At 41.6% G+C, this 15,372-nt stretch overlaps 1 protein-coding gene across 6 annotated transcripts in view; it reads right to left on the minus strand.

The window, feature by feature from the left end:
- Nrp1 (neuropilin 1) overlaps positions 1–15,372 on the minus strand; it is a 146,724-nt gene that overhangs the window by 11,985 nt on the left and 119,367 nt on the right. For 5 of the 6 annotated variants that reach the window (XM_021169251.3, XM_021169250.3, XM_021169249.3 and 2 more), the window contains 3 exons: positions 12,570–12,674; positions 5,538–5,597; positions 234–371 (listed from right to left, as the gene is read on the minus strand). In XM_021169251.3, the coding sequence (XP_021024910.1) occupies positions 234–371; positions 5,538–5,597; positions 12,570–12,674 (303 nt within the window). The remainder of the gene's footprint in view (positions 1–233; positions 372–5,537; positions 5,598–12,569; positions 12,675–15,372) is intronic. The other variant, XM_021169252.3, reaches the window with a different exon arrangement.

Below are 15,372 nucleotides of genomic sequence, written 5' to 3' on the forward strand. Positions count from 1 at the left end.
TTGGTTTTTTAGGAAGGCCAACCCATAGCCAGATGCAATCAGAATTCCTCTTCTTGTCCTAAGCCTCTTTCTATTAAGGAAAGAATCCTTGACAATTCCAGAAAGAAAGAAAAAAAAATAATCATTGAATGAATGCTACTGGTATTTCTTATCATCCATAAAGTTATAGGTGTCAGGAACCTTCCCTGGTAACCAAAGATGTGCCAAGCATGGAGCCATGGTGGCACTCTTACCTGTATGGTCCTGAATCGGCCCTGTCTTGCTGGTCAGCACACTCCACCTGAGCTGTGCATGGCTGTCATGTTCCCAGTGGCAGAATGTCTTGTGAGAGCCCCAGCCAAACTCGCAGTTAAAACCGTATGTCGGGAACTCTTCAGTGGGGAAGGACAGACAGACATAAGGGAAGAATTAACCACCATGATCAGGAAGGCCATTAATACTCTCATGGGAATCATTTATTTTAATTCCATATTTGTTCTAAAGCTATGAAAAATCTACCAAACTTAAGATTACCAAGAAAATAACAGATGCATGAACATGCCAAAAATGTTTACAAAATCACATTTAGCATTACCATTCTTCTTTCTGTTTTGGGTCCACCTTTAGAAAGATTATGGATTGCTCATCAAATTGGGTTTATGTGAGATTTCCAGGAAGATTACTTTTCAAGATGCTTATGTATGAAACATCAGAGGTATTTTCCCTAGTTGCACAGTAGTCAATACGAACAATAATATTATTGAAGATGAACCATAAAAATTGATAAGCATCAATGATAGAAATCTTACTAGAGATTAGCTACAAGTGTCTGAAGCTGGGATGTAAGTTGGCAGGAAGCCTAGCCCTGAGTCTCACTTCTCATCACACCAGATAATGGCCCAAGCTTTGTGTCAGGAAGGAATGACTGAAGCATTTTGCTGAGATTATTTCCTTTCTTCTGTGCTTTCCATCAGGTCAATTAATTTCAGACCAAGTCTTTTTATTTGTATTTATTTTTTGGTGAATTTCTGAATTTGCATATCAATTGTTCGCCGCACTTAAAACCTCAATTTGAGGTCACATAAAGCCCAAATTCATTTAAACATTGACTCTTCAGCAACACTTTTTAAAATCTTCCAAATGTTTCCTTTGGAAGCTGAAAACATAAATGGATTTGCGGGAAGGCGTCTGATCTTACTGATCCTTAACTTGAAAGCCTTTCATTTACTCAACTCAGTTCTTTGAAAGGGTCTTGAGTTCAGAAGTATTAAGAAAGAAAGAAAGAAAGAAAGAAAGAAAGAAAGAAAGAAAGAAAGAAAGAGAGAGAGAAAGAAGGAAGGAAGGAAGGAAGGAAGAAAGAAAGAAAGAAAGAAAGGAAGGAAGGAAGGAAGGAAGGAAGAAAAAAGAAAAGAAAAGAAAAGAAAAGAAAAGAAAAGAAAAGAAAAGAAAAGAAAAGAAAAGAAAAGAAGAGAAAAGAAAAGAAGTGATAGGGTTTTGTTTGGGGAGGAGTCAGCAGAGGCTAAAAACAATCCCAAAGATGAGATCTTTGTCCAGTCCCCAGGCAGATCAAGCCTGAAATTAGTCGTCCACAAGATGGCAGTATTGAGTTGGATAGAGCCACATCATGGGTGTCTGTCCAACTGAAGTGGAGTCTTGAAAAGACTTGGGTACAATAAAGGAAAGCATGCTATTATGGGCTGCCTTCGGGTCAGACAGAGACCACGTCTTTTTTTTTTCTTAGCATTTCTTTAACTTGCCCAAGTGTTTGATACGAAATTCTTCAAGTCCTTTCAGTTGCTCTTCCAGGTCTTTCCAGTGCCCCTCCCCCCACTGAACAATGGTGTGAGGGGTTTTAATAGAAAGATTTATTAAATGGATAAGAATTATTTACTATGCATGTTTTGATTTCCAAGGATTTTTTTTCAAGTGCTACTGTCAGATTTTGCAAGGAACTCGCTCTATGAATAATCACAAGGAAGTGGGGTATAAGTCCTTATAATCAGGAGGTAATGTGACCTCTCAAAGGGTGGGAAGAGTTGGTTCCAAAAGAGAAGTTGGTCACATGATGTGAGCATTTGTACAGAGTCAGCTAGTGCAAAAGGACAGCTTGAGTGTCAAAGGAGAGGGAGTTTTCACGTGTAAGATTTTGAAGCATGAAGTGGAACTTCATGAGGCTCAAAAATCTCTCCTGAAGTTACTACCCTTGGGCAGCAAAACTGACTTTCACAGATGGCATAGTCAACATCCTTGCCCTGGAATGTACTGTTGTGTAACCTCATGGTAGGAAATGTTGATGTGAAAGTGTGAGGTTTTTGACTTTTTTTATCCTTCAGTCTGCTTTATAAATTATGCAAAAGGGCAGAAAAGCTTCATAAGTGGTTCCATCTACTTTGCTAACACATAAAATTTGCTCTCTGGTCCAGAAAACCACACTGTGCATTATGTTGGCTAACATTCTTATTACATTGTAAAGCATATGAACTTAGCATTTTAGAAATAGCCAAAAAATAAAATAAAATAAAATAAAATAAAATAAAATCAATGCATTACAGTAGGGCTGGGATCTCGATTGTAGAATTCAGTGCTGGCAATTCACCTTGGATATGAAGGTGACCAAACATCCAAAGTATCAACAGACAGTTGTAGAGGGAAAAACAAACAAATAAAAACAAACAAAGAACAAAAAACAAAAAGCCAAAAAGCTGCATAAGGATCAGGAAAGAAGGAGAAAAAGATGGAGAAAGAAGAGAAGAAAGTTGAGTAGAGGAAAGATATGAAGATGCAGGGACCCTGATGGCTAAGCTTTTAAATTATTACTCAGCCCTGGAGTTGTGCACAGTTCTCATTAAATTCAATAGTAGTAATTGGACTAAATCCCTTCTTAAAAATAGCAGGAAACAATATTCTGAACTTAAAACAAATTTATGGCCTCTGTGAGCAAATGCCAGCTGCGCTGCTGAAAGGATCTTGCCTGCAGTTGGGTCATTAAGCACAGGATGTGAGCAAGGATTTAATTTTCAAGTCGAGGTTCCTATCTAGTATGATCACTGCTTGGTTATCAGCTGGTCCTAAAGTCCAAGCAAGAGGGATATGGAAGCCCACACAATCATAAGTCACCAACATACTGTGAGCTGCTATGGGGATGTGGAAAGACCCTCAGAGGGTCAAAGTCCTTTGCAAAGAGAACTGCATTAAACAGAGGGGTCTGTCCAAGCATGAATAGCCTTTTATGCCTCTAATGACAACAACCTAGGCAGTATATGGATATTGTATTCCTGCTGAATTTATTGTATTGAGCAGAATCCTCAAGATAAATTTCTCTCCTCTATGTGTGTATGCATATGTTCATATATGTGTGTATGTCTATGTGTAAGTCAGAGGTCAATTTCAGATGTTATTCTTCAGGCACCATCCATCTTGTGTTTGTGATTGGCTCTCACCAGGGCCTGGAACTTGCCAAGTAGGCTAAGCCTGCTAGTCAGCGAGCCATGGGGATCTGCCTGTCTCTATCTCTAAGCATGCTCCATATACTCTGCTTTTGTGTGGATTCTGATGATGGAACTCAGGTCCTCATGCTTGCACAGCAGGGTAAGTGCTTGCATACACTTACTGAGATACTCACTCAGATCTTAAAACAGAATCTTAAGATTTTGCTTAGTTTGTAACTGCTCAGGAAAACAGAATTTTTTTGATGAAGACGTAGGGTCTGTCTGAGGTCATCTGTGAAGAGTGGGAGGCCTGTAATGCATCAAGTTTTAGGTGTGGTCAGCCTCACCTTGAGCTAGACCTCTGTCTGGAAGCACATTTCATCTCTGTGAGGCCCATGCAGTGACCTAACCAGAAGGTTGCAGTGAACAGATAGCTTTTAAAGGTCAACAGTTCAATACCCTCCAGTGAGGAGCTGAAGACTAGATTTATAACTCAAACAATGGAATAAACAGGAAACCATATAGACATTGTCTATCTCTATGATCAGCCAGGCTGTTTGAATCAGTCTTTGTCTAGATGGTGGTAGTAACAAATCTTACGGATTCATGCGCTGTACACCTGCCCTCTGACTTTGGTGAACCCTAAGATTGGGCTGACAGCCCCTTGTTTATAAGACCTTCACAAGCATGACCAAGAGGTCCCGTTGAAAGCAAATGTGTTATCAAAACCTCTCCTGGTGTGGTCACCATGACTCTCACTTTCATGCTTTCTGAAGATAGCCATGCTCATTTAATAGAGGAGATGAAAGACTAAGGAAGCAGTAGAGAGACCACTTCAGGGTGCTTCTAATCACTTCTGACAAGAAAAGAAACTAGATGAGCAACTAAAATGTACATGGCGTCATCACAACTTCATATATTCCCTTCATCCTCTTCTGATAGAGGGCCAAAGATAGTATATTGAGAGTCATAGTCCTACAGCTTCACCCCCACAGAGAAGCCCCACTTGGAACATGCAGACTAGGGCTGTCCTCCTGGTAACAGACAGGTAAGAGTAAAATATCTGCAGACAGACACTGTGACTAAAGTCAAATTACAACAGGTATGAACAGGAACACAGCATTTGGGGGATTTTCTTTGCCTAACGTCTGAGGGGTTTGGGATGCGGGAGCAAGCATTTTGTCAGCTGAACTCCTGAAAACTGGGGGAAAGTTCCAAAGAAGTTTGTCTTACAGTTTAATTAGGTCAATGGTAACAGTGGCCTTTAAGGAAGCATGCTAATTAGGGAAGTCCTTTCTAGTCCTCTGTGAGGCAGTCAGTGTGGAGGAAACACCGATACACACCACACGGTCCATTAATAAATGACTGCAGAGGCCAAGGCTGAGTGAACTTCAATAAAGGAAAAGGAAGAATCTGGGAAGCTGACCCTCTCACCTTCCTCTAATGATTAACTCTAAAGTATCTAAAAAAAAAAAAAACCTCTGGTTGCTTATACAACTGCTTCCCTTCATGTGAGTCTGTGGGGAAGAATGTCACAGAATACTAACAGAAAACAAAAGAGGGCAGCCTTTGATAACCCGCACGCACGGTTGGGTGGACAGAGTCCTTGGGTTTTCCTCTGAGCTAAAGGATAAGGGGGATGCTCCCAGGGTGTTTCTCAGCCAGGGCACAGTGTAAACCTTGGTTTCCTGAGCCAGTCTTGTGGCACACCCTCTGTAAGTGCTGTTGTAAAACTGCCAACTCTGTGGCAGGCACAACAGACAAACTTTGCGCTTCTTGATTTTGCAGAATGGTGATGAAAATAAATAGTTAGGCTGTGGCTTGTGAGATTTCTTTCCTTCTTCTAGTTTGCAAACACAGGCCACATCAGAGCTGTGCTGTAATTAAACAAAGTATGTCTCTCAATTCCCTGGGGGGAGGGGGGTAGCTGGGACATGTCATTCAGCAATGACTGATGAGGAAGGGAACCCTGTTCTCTGGGGCTTACTGGGTACCAAAAGCATGTGGCTTTTACAGCTTTGCTGTTCTCCTAGGCCTTTAGAGCAACTGAAGCCAGGAAGCTCAGTGATGCTATTTTGGTAGTGGGATTGGAAGGGGTACATGGAATATAGACACCTTAGATTTTGATACCTGATTGGATGGTGCTGTCTATAATGGTTGGCTTCTCTGTGGCCAGGACAGTGGTGCCTCCTGAAAAATAAGAGCAGCAGCATACCAAAATAAGAAAACAGAGGCAGTGTGCAACAGTGTTACAAGCTCACATTTCTACACATTTCTCACAGAAAACTCTTACTTTAGTTCTTTTCCAGACCAATCACATTTGACTGAATCTTCGTCTATCTAATTCAAACAACATTACCATAAGATTGTTTTAATTTTATGTATGTTATGTTCTGTGTATGTTTACATGTGTGTGAAGATTCACATTAAGTGTGCAGGAGCATGTGCATGTGGATGCTAGAAGATAATCTGAGGTGTCATGTCAGAAATATCACTTGGCTCCTTTGAAACAGGGTTACACAAGTAGGCTAGATTGGCTGGCTAGTGAGTCCCAGGGACTCATTCCCCACCTACAAGCTTGTACTATACTCAGCTGTGTGTGTGTGTGTGTGTGTGTGTGTATTCTAGGGGCTGACTTCAGGTCCTTAGGCTTGACAGGAAGCCCCTTATCAACTGATCTATAGTCCCAACTCTAACAGCTTTACTTAAAAAAAAAACTTACACATTTGTTTTACATTTTTTTTTTTTTGGTTTTTCGAGACAGGGTTTCTCTGTGTAGCCCTGGCTGTCCTGGCACTCACTTTGTAGACCAGGCTGGCCTCAAACTCAGAATCCGCCTGCCTCTGCCTCCCGAGTGCTTGGATTAAAGGCGTGCGCCACCACACCCAGCCTTGTTTTACAATTTTTTAAATGAACAAATAAACATTTTCTCTATGGTGTACAATATCACATATACACACTAATGTGTTAATTAGCAAATGCATTACCTGCAGCTCTCTTCTTTGCTGGTTGTGGTAGTGAAAACTCTCATAGTGATTTTCAAGTATGCCATATATCCTGGCATGTTTTATCATAAAGCATCCAGAAGGCATGAGGAGTTGGGGACTTTATGCTAGGGCTAAATATGGCATTCTGTTTCAACAGTGAAATGCCAGGGCTCTACCCTTCTCACTGACTTAAGTATTAAACTTGACCTATACCTTGAAGCATCCAATAGTTTCTAGAGTCTGAAAAGTGTGCCTTCAGGGAAGTCATGAGGTCAGTCCCCATGCGGTATTTTTAAAACTGAAGATTTAAAATGGATGGCCATGGTTCTTCCTGCTTCATTCTTTCCTATGGCATAGCTGTTTATTTTTTTTCCAAGAACAAATATTCTGCTCAGAATGTTTTGGAGAAGTGGTGGAAGGTATCTGAAGGCAAAGGGGATAAACACTTTGTTCCAATCCCAAGGGACTTGAGGGTTGGACAGTAATTATGTGAATACTTTCAGCTTTGATTCAGCCTAGGACTTCCTTGGGAATCTCTGTCAGGGGATGGGTTGTAGCCTTTTACAGACTTTAACTTTCTTCTGTGTGGTTGTTCTGCCTTCCCCACTCACCATCAGTCTAGGCTGTTCTAAGTAGTGTTCTCTCACTCTGTGTGTGTGTGTCATTCTTGCATATGAAGATACATTCATATCTATACATGTGTGTCAGTGTGTCCATGAATGTGTGTGATATAGTATACAGAAGCAACAGGTTAATCTCAGATGTCAATATTACCTTGAGTCATTACCTTAGAGATGGGGTCTGTATCTAAGACCTGGAGTTTGCTGGTTAGGCTAGGCTGGCTAGCCATCAAGCCCGAGGGACCCTCCTATCTCTGCACCCCAGTGTTGGGATTATAAACACATGGCACTATAACTCATTCTTGGGAAGCAAGGACTCTACTAAGTCTTGCCAGGTCCCTAAACAGTGTTCTCAAACTTGCCACAAGAATAACCTTGATTAGTCATTGTAGTTTCCTACTTATCCCCTCAGGGACCTCAGTGGGAACAGAATCTCTGGGAGAAAAGGCCTTGAAATAAATTATTTTCCAGAGCTTCTCAGATGAGTCTTTGACTCACTGGGTCTGGGAAACAATGCTGTGCTGCTTTTTATTCAGGGGCTTAAGGGAACCATTCTTCTCTAGTGTATCTGCACAGATTCTGGTGCATGTAATGGGTCTTCTGTGTTACTGTGTATAGATAGATAGATATGTAGATAGATAGATAGATAGATAGATAGATAGATAGATAGATAGATAGATAGATAAATAGATGATAGATATGGTGTGGAAACCAGGGGTCAGCATCTTTTGCAGTGTCTTTTTCAATTGATCTCCACATTACCTTAAATTATGTATATTTTAAATGCACCGGTCTCTCTCTCTCTCTCTCTCTCTCTCTCTCTCTCTCTCTCTCTCTCTCTCTCTCTCTCTGTGTGTGTGTGTGTGTGTGTGTAAGCCAGAGGGCATTGGATTCCATAGAACTGGAGTTATGGGCAGTTGTAAGTTGCCTGACATGGATGCTGGGACCCAAACTCAAATTTTATACAAGCTCTTAACCATTGAGTCCTTTCCAGACTTCTCTATTTTATTTCTGAGATAGAGCCTCTTAATAATCCTAGAGTTTACTGATTTGGCTGAACTAACTGACCAACTATTGCAGGAGATCCTGTCTCTGCCTCTCTTGCATTGGGATTATAGGTGCACACTGGCACATCTGACTTTTTACGTGTATCCGAGCTTAGCTCCTCATGATTGTGTAGTAAGTGCATTGTCTGTTAAGCCATTTTCCTTGCCCCAATGAATTGATCTTCATTCCAGAGTATAAACCCTGGCCTACTTAGGGTAGAGGCATGGAGAGGCTGCAGGGTGTTCTGCCTCACTTCATGCAGATCTGTGATGATCTCTGCACAGGCCTGTCCTTTCCTACAGCTCCACAGACCAGAATTCACATTAAATGTGCTGTGATGCATTACAAAGCTGCAATATTTTGTTCTTGGAACATCTTGAGGTTTCTGAGCTGACTCTTTGCACTACCATGTCCCACTCCCAGAGTGCAAATACTAAAGGAGGGCCATATGCACATGGCCTCAGTAAAGTAGGCAGGCACTGGAAAGGAATGGATTATGCACACTGAGAGTTAAGGAGTTTCTGATGGCAGGATTGGATGGAGGCCAGAAAACATTAGCATACTGTCCCCAGTAGTCTGAGAGGAGAGAGATTCAAGGTGAACAGTCACTTTCATATCTGATACGCATGATCAGTTTTGTTACAGGCTGTAAGCTGAATTCCACTGGTGGGTCCTCGTGGCTCAAGGTGAAATTTCACCTCCCACTCACTGCCTTTCAAAAGGGTTTGCAGTTGAGCAACTTCAGGGGTTAAGCAACTTAACTTTGGCCAGAAAACAGAGATACAAGGTCTCCAGTTCCTAACAAGGGGCATAGTTCAGTTGAATGTCAGAATTATTTGTGAGTAATAGCATTTGCCTGGAGTATTTGTTCTCCATTATATCCAGACATGTCATCCCAGGAGAATTTGAACAGACTCTGAATGTCCTGATTGGATAAGTACTTGCTCAAGAGAGAATCAACTTTTTTCCCACATGCCCTACTCTTGGAGTTCAAGTGAGAAAACTCCCACTGGCTTTTATTATATTGGATACCCAAAGTCTGGCCAAAGTTGGTAGGCCTGTCACATTTAGCCAAAAGGGTAATGTGAGTCTATGCTGACTAGACCAGTGGTTCTTACCCCTGTTAATGCTGCAACATTTTAATATAGTTCCTCATGTTGTGGTGACCCCAACCATAACATTATTTCCATTGCTACTTCATAACTGTTACGAGTCAGAATGTAACAGTTATCTTTTGGAGTAGAGTTTTGTCAAAGGGGTGGGGACTCACAGGGTGGGAACCATTGCTCTAGGGGTTTAGAAGTGCTTAGGTTAGGTGAGCTCAGGATGTGTGTGTGTGTGTGTGTGTGTTTTACATATAGAGAGTTAATTAAGTCAGGTGTAAGTTTAGGAGGAATGGGTTTTGTTTGTAGAAAGTTGCCTGGGGCAGGTAGCCTCACAGAGTGAGTGTTTAACAGATGAAAGGTTGGGTTAACTGAATTCTTCTCTCTCTCTCTCTCTCTCTCTCTCTCTCTCTCTCTCTCTCTCTCTCTCACTCTCTCTCACACACACACACACACTCACACACACACATTTTAATTTTGACTTTAATATAACCAATGAAAATGAAGTATGAGAATGAATAAGATTGATTATGTGTTCTTGGTGGGCTGTGGTCTGTTCATGGTCAGCCCCTGAGATTCTAACTATGGGCACAGATTTTTAGAATTGTTGAGATACACTAGTCTAAGATCTAAGAAAATAACTATTTTCTTTCTTGCCATGGCAACTTAAAAAAAAATTAAGAAGGATTTTTTTTTTTTTTCTCTACTGAAGAAACCTTTTCTGCACTGTAGGTAAAACAAAACCTTGTCCTCTCAAGGGCTGTCACTGTTTCCACTCTGAATGACATATTTTCTAGGGTCCACAGCTTGCCTCATACGCACTTTGCTCCAGGCTAACAGGCTTGCCCTATTCATTCAAAGGCTGTAGTTTCAGTTGGCTCAGTCATGAACTAACGTAAAAATGAGAAGACCATTTGTTCGGATATGAGGAGCAAATCCGAGCCTTTGTTTCTAATCAATATTAACTGACCACTCTAGGGCTCATAAGGATAAGAGCCTTCCACATAGGGCAACTGAAAAGGGTGTACTGTGATACTGAAATGCCCCCTTTTTATGAGGGACTTCACTGAGGCTGTGTTGGGCCCACAGAACCCTGAGGCTTGGGGTGGCTGGCTTACAGGCAACTCTGGGACGATTGTATGAGGTCTGGCTTGGGGATAGAACTCTTTCTATATCAGCCACAGAATTTGTTGCCTGGTGTAAAAATGCCCCTGCGTTAACTGGAATAATGTTTTATGGTTTGTGGTTATTTATATGTAAGATTTGCATTGATAGCTCATAGCAATATGATAAGTGATTGTCTTGGAAATTTGGAGGACAACAGTTTCAAGTTGATTGGGACTTAAATATAAAAGTTCTTGTTAGCTGTGCTACATTTCTGGGTTGGTTTTTTTTTTTAACCTGCATTTTACCCTGGAGCCTAGAGCTCATTCTCTCTTCCAGAGGAGAGATGTTGAAGTAATTGGAAATGAACCAAGGGACATTCCCTAAATTTTTGCTCTAATGTGTTTAGCCATCAGCCTTGCAGTATTAGAAAATTACATGATAACACCTTCAATTTTGTTCATTAAAATTCATTATGGGAGCTCTGGGTCAAGGGGTTTGGGAAGACAGTTCAGCAAAGTACTTGCTGCACAAGCCTAAGGACCTTTGATTCCCAGCACCCACATAAAAAGTTATGTGCATGAAGCTGAAAAGAAAAAGCTGAAGTGAAAAGGGGGGCAATCATGTGATCAGAAAAAAAAAAGCAAGCTGGAGTAGAGGTCTAACCGTCTGGGAACTTACCAAAGGGCCTGGGTACCTAGGGCAAGTCAGTCTCTTAGGCATCTCTATTTTGCTACAATAGCTTGTGTCTGTGTAAAGAACAACAGCCTGTACTTGCTCTTCTTGTTCTGGCCTCTTGAAGCTGGGCATGTTGCTCGATGAGGGCCAGACCCCTTCCTATGTCACTGCCAGTTTTTGTCTTTGGCCCAGAAAGGTCCCCATCCTCTGTGTTCCTGAGAGGCTGTGAGCTCAACCACCTGGTCAGGGCAAAGCTAAATCCATTCTCACATGTCATTCTATGACCACTATGTGCAAGCACAACTCTTCCATGTGTATATGTTTTGATATGGATATCAAGCCTAGCCTGATGTCTTGGTCACCCAAACCAATTACAGCTACTACAGTACACCAGACATCAACTAGCTGCCTGCATCATAGACTACCTGCACTACAATACTACAGGTGATCTCCTGCTCTGGTCCTTCCTGACATTTGTTATTGTCACCAACATTTTCCAAGTAGGATTGTGTATAAAGGCCTGGCATGAGTCTGAAGACCTTCAAAGCATGTTTCTAGGCTCTAACTGAATGTGTTAAACTACATCTGTCCAGTATGGACTCTCCTAAGAGCCAGGGAAGGATTTGTGTCTCTGCAGCCTGTGACTGTCGTTGTCTGTTTAAATCCAGTGTGGTTGTTTTTCATATGGTATAGAACAAGAAGAAAAACAGGCTTTTAAAACACAGTTAGGCACCGAAGAACATGTGTTTAACCCCAGAGTGAGGTAGGTAGACACAGAAAGCTCTTTAGAGCTAAGTGGTCAGCCAAACTAGAGACTCTCCAGGTTTAGTGTGAGACTCTGGCTCCTAAAAATAAAAAGGAACAAATTGAGGAAGATGTTCAGTGTCCACTTCTGACTTTCACAAGCACATGCATATACAAAATAAAACAAATGTCAGATTTTCTGTCCTACTTAGTCTTAAGGGTCCTGTGATACATTCTTGCAAAATCAGGGTATGAATTTTAGTGCCTTGGCCAATTTTGAAGTGGACAATCCCATCTCTGCATTTATTAATTTACTCTGCTACTCTGAGTGGAAAGAGTGGTTTCTTTGTAGCTTTTGTGGTTTTGGGCAGCGTGAGAGTAGCAACAGGCAAACCCCAAGATACTGGTGCACTCCCTCCCACCTGAGGCATCTGCCAGCAGGGCTGATGTGATCTGGCCTTAGTAAATTTCAATATTAAATGATTTACAAAATCCTAACTTAAAAGCTGCATTAAAATTAGAAGTCTAATTCGATCAATTTGTTGGATAAAGTCTCCACTCAAACAATTTTGTCCTCATTAGGAAAGGAAAGTGAACGCTTCCCAGTGTGCGGTTGGGGATGGGAGGTGTGCATGCCACAATGGGAGGAGTTGCCTGGCGATGAACTCAGCACACCCAGCTCTAAAAACAGATGCAGCCACCAGGAGTAATGTGTTTACATGAGTGGCATGAGGAAATGAAGCCACACATGGGGTGGCAAGGCTCCATTCTCCAGGGGCCCTGCCAACACCCTGCCACCAACCACCATGAGTGACAAGCACACGCACAGAGGACACAGACAGACAAGGCACAATGATGGGATGAGGGTGGGCTCTGCACCTGTGAGCTGGAAGTCATCACCTGTGCCACTGTGGCAGTTGGCCTGGTCGTCGTCACACTCGTCCACTGGGTTCCCATTGGGTGTGGTTGGTCCAGCTGTAGGTGCTGAAACAAGAGCCAAGTGTTACTTCTCAAATTTCTGAAGAACCATTTTTTGAGGCTCGCTAAGACTTGTGCAGTAAACTCAACAAGCAGTGTGGAGGCCAGGGACATGTTCTGCCTCTCTCGGGAAGCTAAATATTCCTGAATTTTACAGAATGAATGAGCTGCTGAGCTTGGGTGTTTGACCCCCACCTGCTGCAGGGGCACTCAACGCATAGTTACCTATATAAACTTTTTTTTTTTCTTGCAAACCTCCTGAGTTCTCCCAGATATTTATTTGTTCATGACCCTGGAGTTAGCCCCTGTGATAGAGATTAGACCATGTTTCCTTTTATTCCTTCTTTTTTTTTTTCATTTAGCCTATATATTTTTACTTATACACAGAACTGCTGTATTGTCAGAATTTTTTAGATACATACTTAATAGGAAAAAATCACATATATGTGTATATGTATACATAGATGTAATAATTTTTAAGAAGATTCCATGAATTTGAAAGACAGCAATGAGGGAGGATATGGGAAAGTTTGGAAAGAGGAAAGGGAAGGTAGAAATGATGTAATTTTATTATTTTATTTTATTTTTTGAGTGAAAATTTGTAAACATTTTCTTTTCATATTTGTTAGAACATTTTCCTGCATGTTATATTGCTATGTTATAGCATGCATTATTTCCTAAATGGTATGAGATGGAAAACTTTTATTGAATACAAAAGCTTGTAACCGTAATTTTTTTTCAAATCCTATTTTTATTAGATATTTTCTTTATTTACATTTCAAATGTTATCCCCTTTCCTGGTTTCCCCTCTGAAAGCCCCCTATTCTCTTCCCCTTCCCCCTGCACACCAACCCACCCACTCCTGCTTCCTAATGTACCAAGAAGTTACACCCACAAATTCTATCGAGGACTCATTATTGACTAGTTTGCTGAGTTTTTAACACTGTGGTTTTCTTCTGTACAAAGGAGCACCTGTTCACACGCAGCCTTGCACCGTTCTTCATTGTTCAGAGGTTGTTCTGTTTCTCTCTAAGCAGCTTTCAACCTGAGACCCTCTGTCCCAGGCAAGTGTGTGAGCTTGGCTGCCTCCTGTGGTGTGAGGGCAGTTTACCTGTCTAGTCTTCCATGGGATTGCATCCCACTGCTGATTGAGCCCCCCTGAATCTTTGCATTTGCAGTTGAAAAGTAGCCAATATTAATCAGAGACTGCTTTTGAAGTCCTTTAAATTTGGTTCAGTCTATTTTTTTTCAACCTGTTATTCATTTTTGCAAATTGTTTAATATTTTACAGTTCTGGGGATTGTATTTCACATTACAGGACGAGAGATAAGGGTCGGGTTCTTTGATGTAAGAAGTTGGGAGTTGGATGGGAGGGTGGGGGCTCCTCTCCAGCCCTGTCCAGGAGGAATTTACCAGTCACAGCTGCTTTATTGGGAAGAACTTCACACTGTTACTGTGCTTAAGGACTGAACAGAGTTAAGAGAAACATGGAGACAGAGAGAGCTAAGTTTCTACTGTCCCAAATCCCTGACCTCAAGAAGAGTCAGGAAACCACCATGCACAGATTATACATGCTATTTAGACCCATCTCCTGGACTTTGTAAAATTAGTTGGTTAGCAAGTTCTTGGGATCTGCCTGTCTCTGCTTCCCTAGTGCTAGGATCACAAATACACACCACCATGCCCAACTTGCTTTTACATAGGTTCTGGAAATTGAACCCATGGCCTTATTCTTGAAAGGCAAAAATTTTATTCACTGTGCCATCTACCTAGCCTTTATTACTCTTTCATAAAAGCCAGTGCTTTTTCACACATACTTCTCTTTCTCCTCTCTCTGTCTGTCTGTCTCTCTCTGCCTCTGTCTCTGTCTCTGTCTCTGTCTCTGTCTCTGTCTCTGTCTCTGTCTCTCTCTCTCTCTCTCTCTCTCACACACACACACACTCTTATCCGAACACACATCCATGCACACTTCTACCTGCTGTGCACATACTCCTGGATCTATTCATTGCCATCACTGCTTCGGCAGAATGCTTTGACCATTCATGTAACTATTGTCCCTCAGCTACCAGAGTTCTTGATAACCTGCTACTTTTAATACTTTTAAGCTCTGCTTTCTCTGCTGACTTCTCATTGTGAATGGTGCTTACAAGAAGCAGCTTCATGTTGGAAGTGGTCCAAAGTAGTACCTACCATTACAAAGAGTAAGGAGTAACTAATTTTTTATGCCTCAATTTCCCTATCTGAAACTCTGGGAGTCTTTTAACTGTTGCTAAAAAAGAAAAAGAAAAAAAAAAAGAAATTTGTGTTTAAAATAGGAAAGTCCTTCAAGGCTAGGTTGGACATCATCATCTTTCCTATAGCCCTTCAGATGACCACCAAGAAGCTTAGCCCTGGTGCTCATTCGCTAGCACCAGAGTCTTTCTTTTCTCTTGCCATGATCATTAAGAAGCAGTGGGATTACTTTTCCTAGATTGTGGTTTTTTTTTTAAACCTGATTTGGGGCAGTGCTGTAGGTCCCCTAACTTACTCACTCCAGTATTGAACCTGGCAAACTGCCACAGGCTCAGTGTTTTCAACGCTCCGTTCATTCCACCTCCTAAATCACACTTCTTCCAGGATCAGGGTGAAGCACCTGCCTCAGGCCACCCCCTATCCTTTCCCAGAGGACTACACTTCTCAGTACACTGAATGAGAGCATTTCACA

The sequence above is a fragment of the Mus caroli genome, unplaced genomic scaffold, assembly GCF_978045245.1.
Source record: "Mus caroli unplaced genomic scaffold, Mus_caroli_1 scaffold_10, whole genome shotgun sequence".
Classification (NCBI taxonomy): domain Eukaryota; kingdom Metazoa; phylum Chordata; class Mammalia; order Rodentia; family Muridae; genus Mus; species Mus caroli.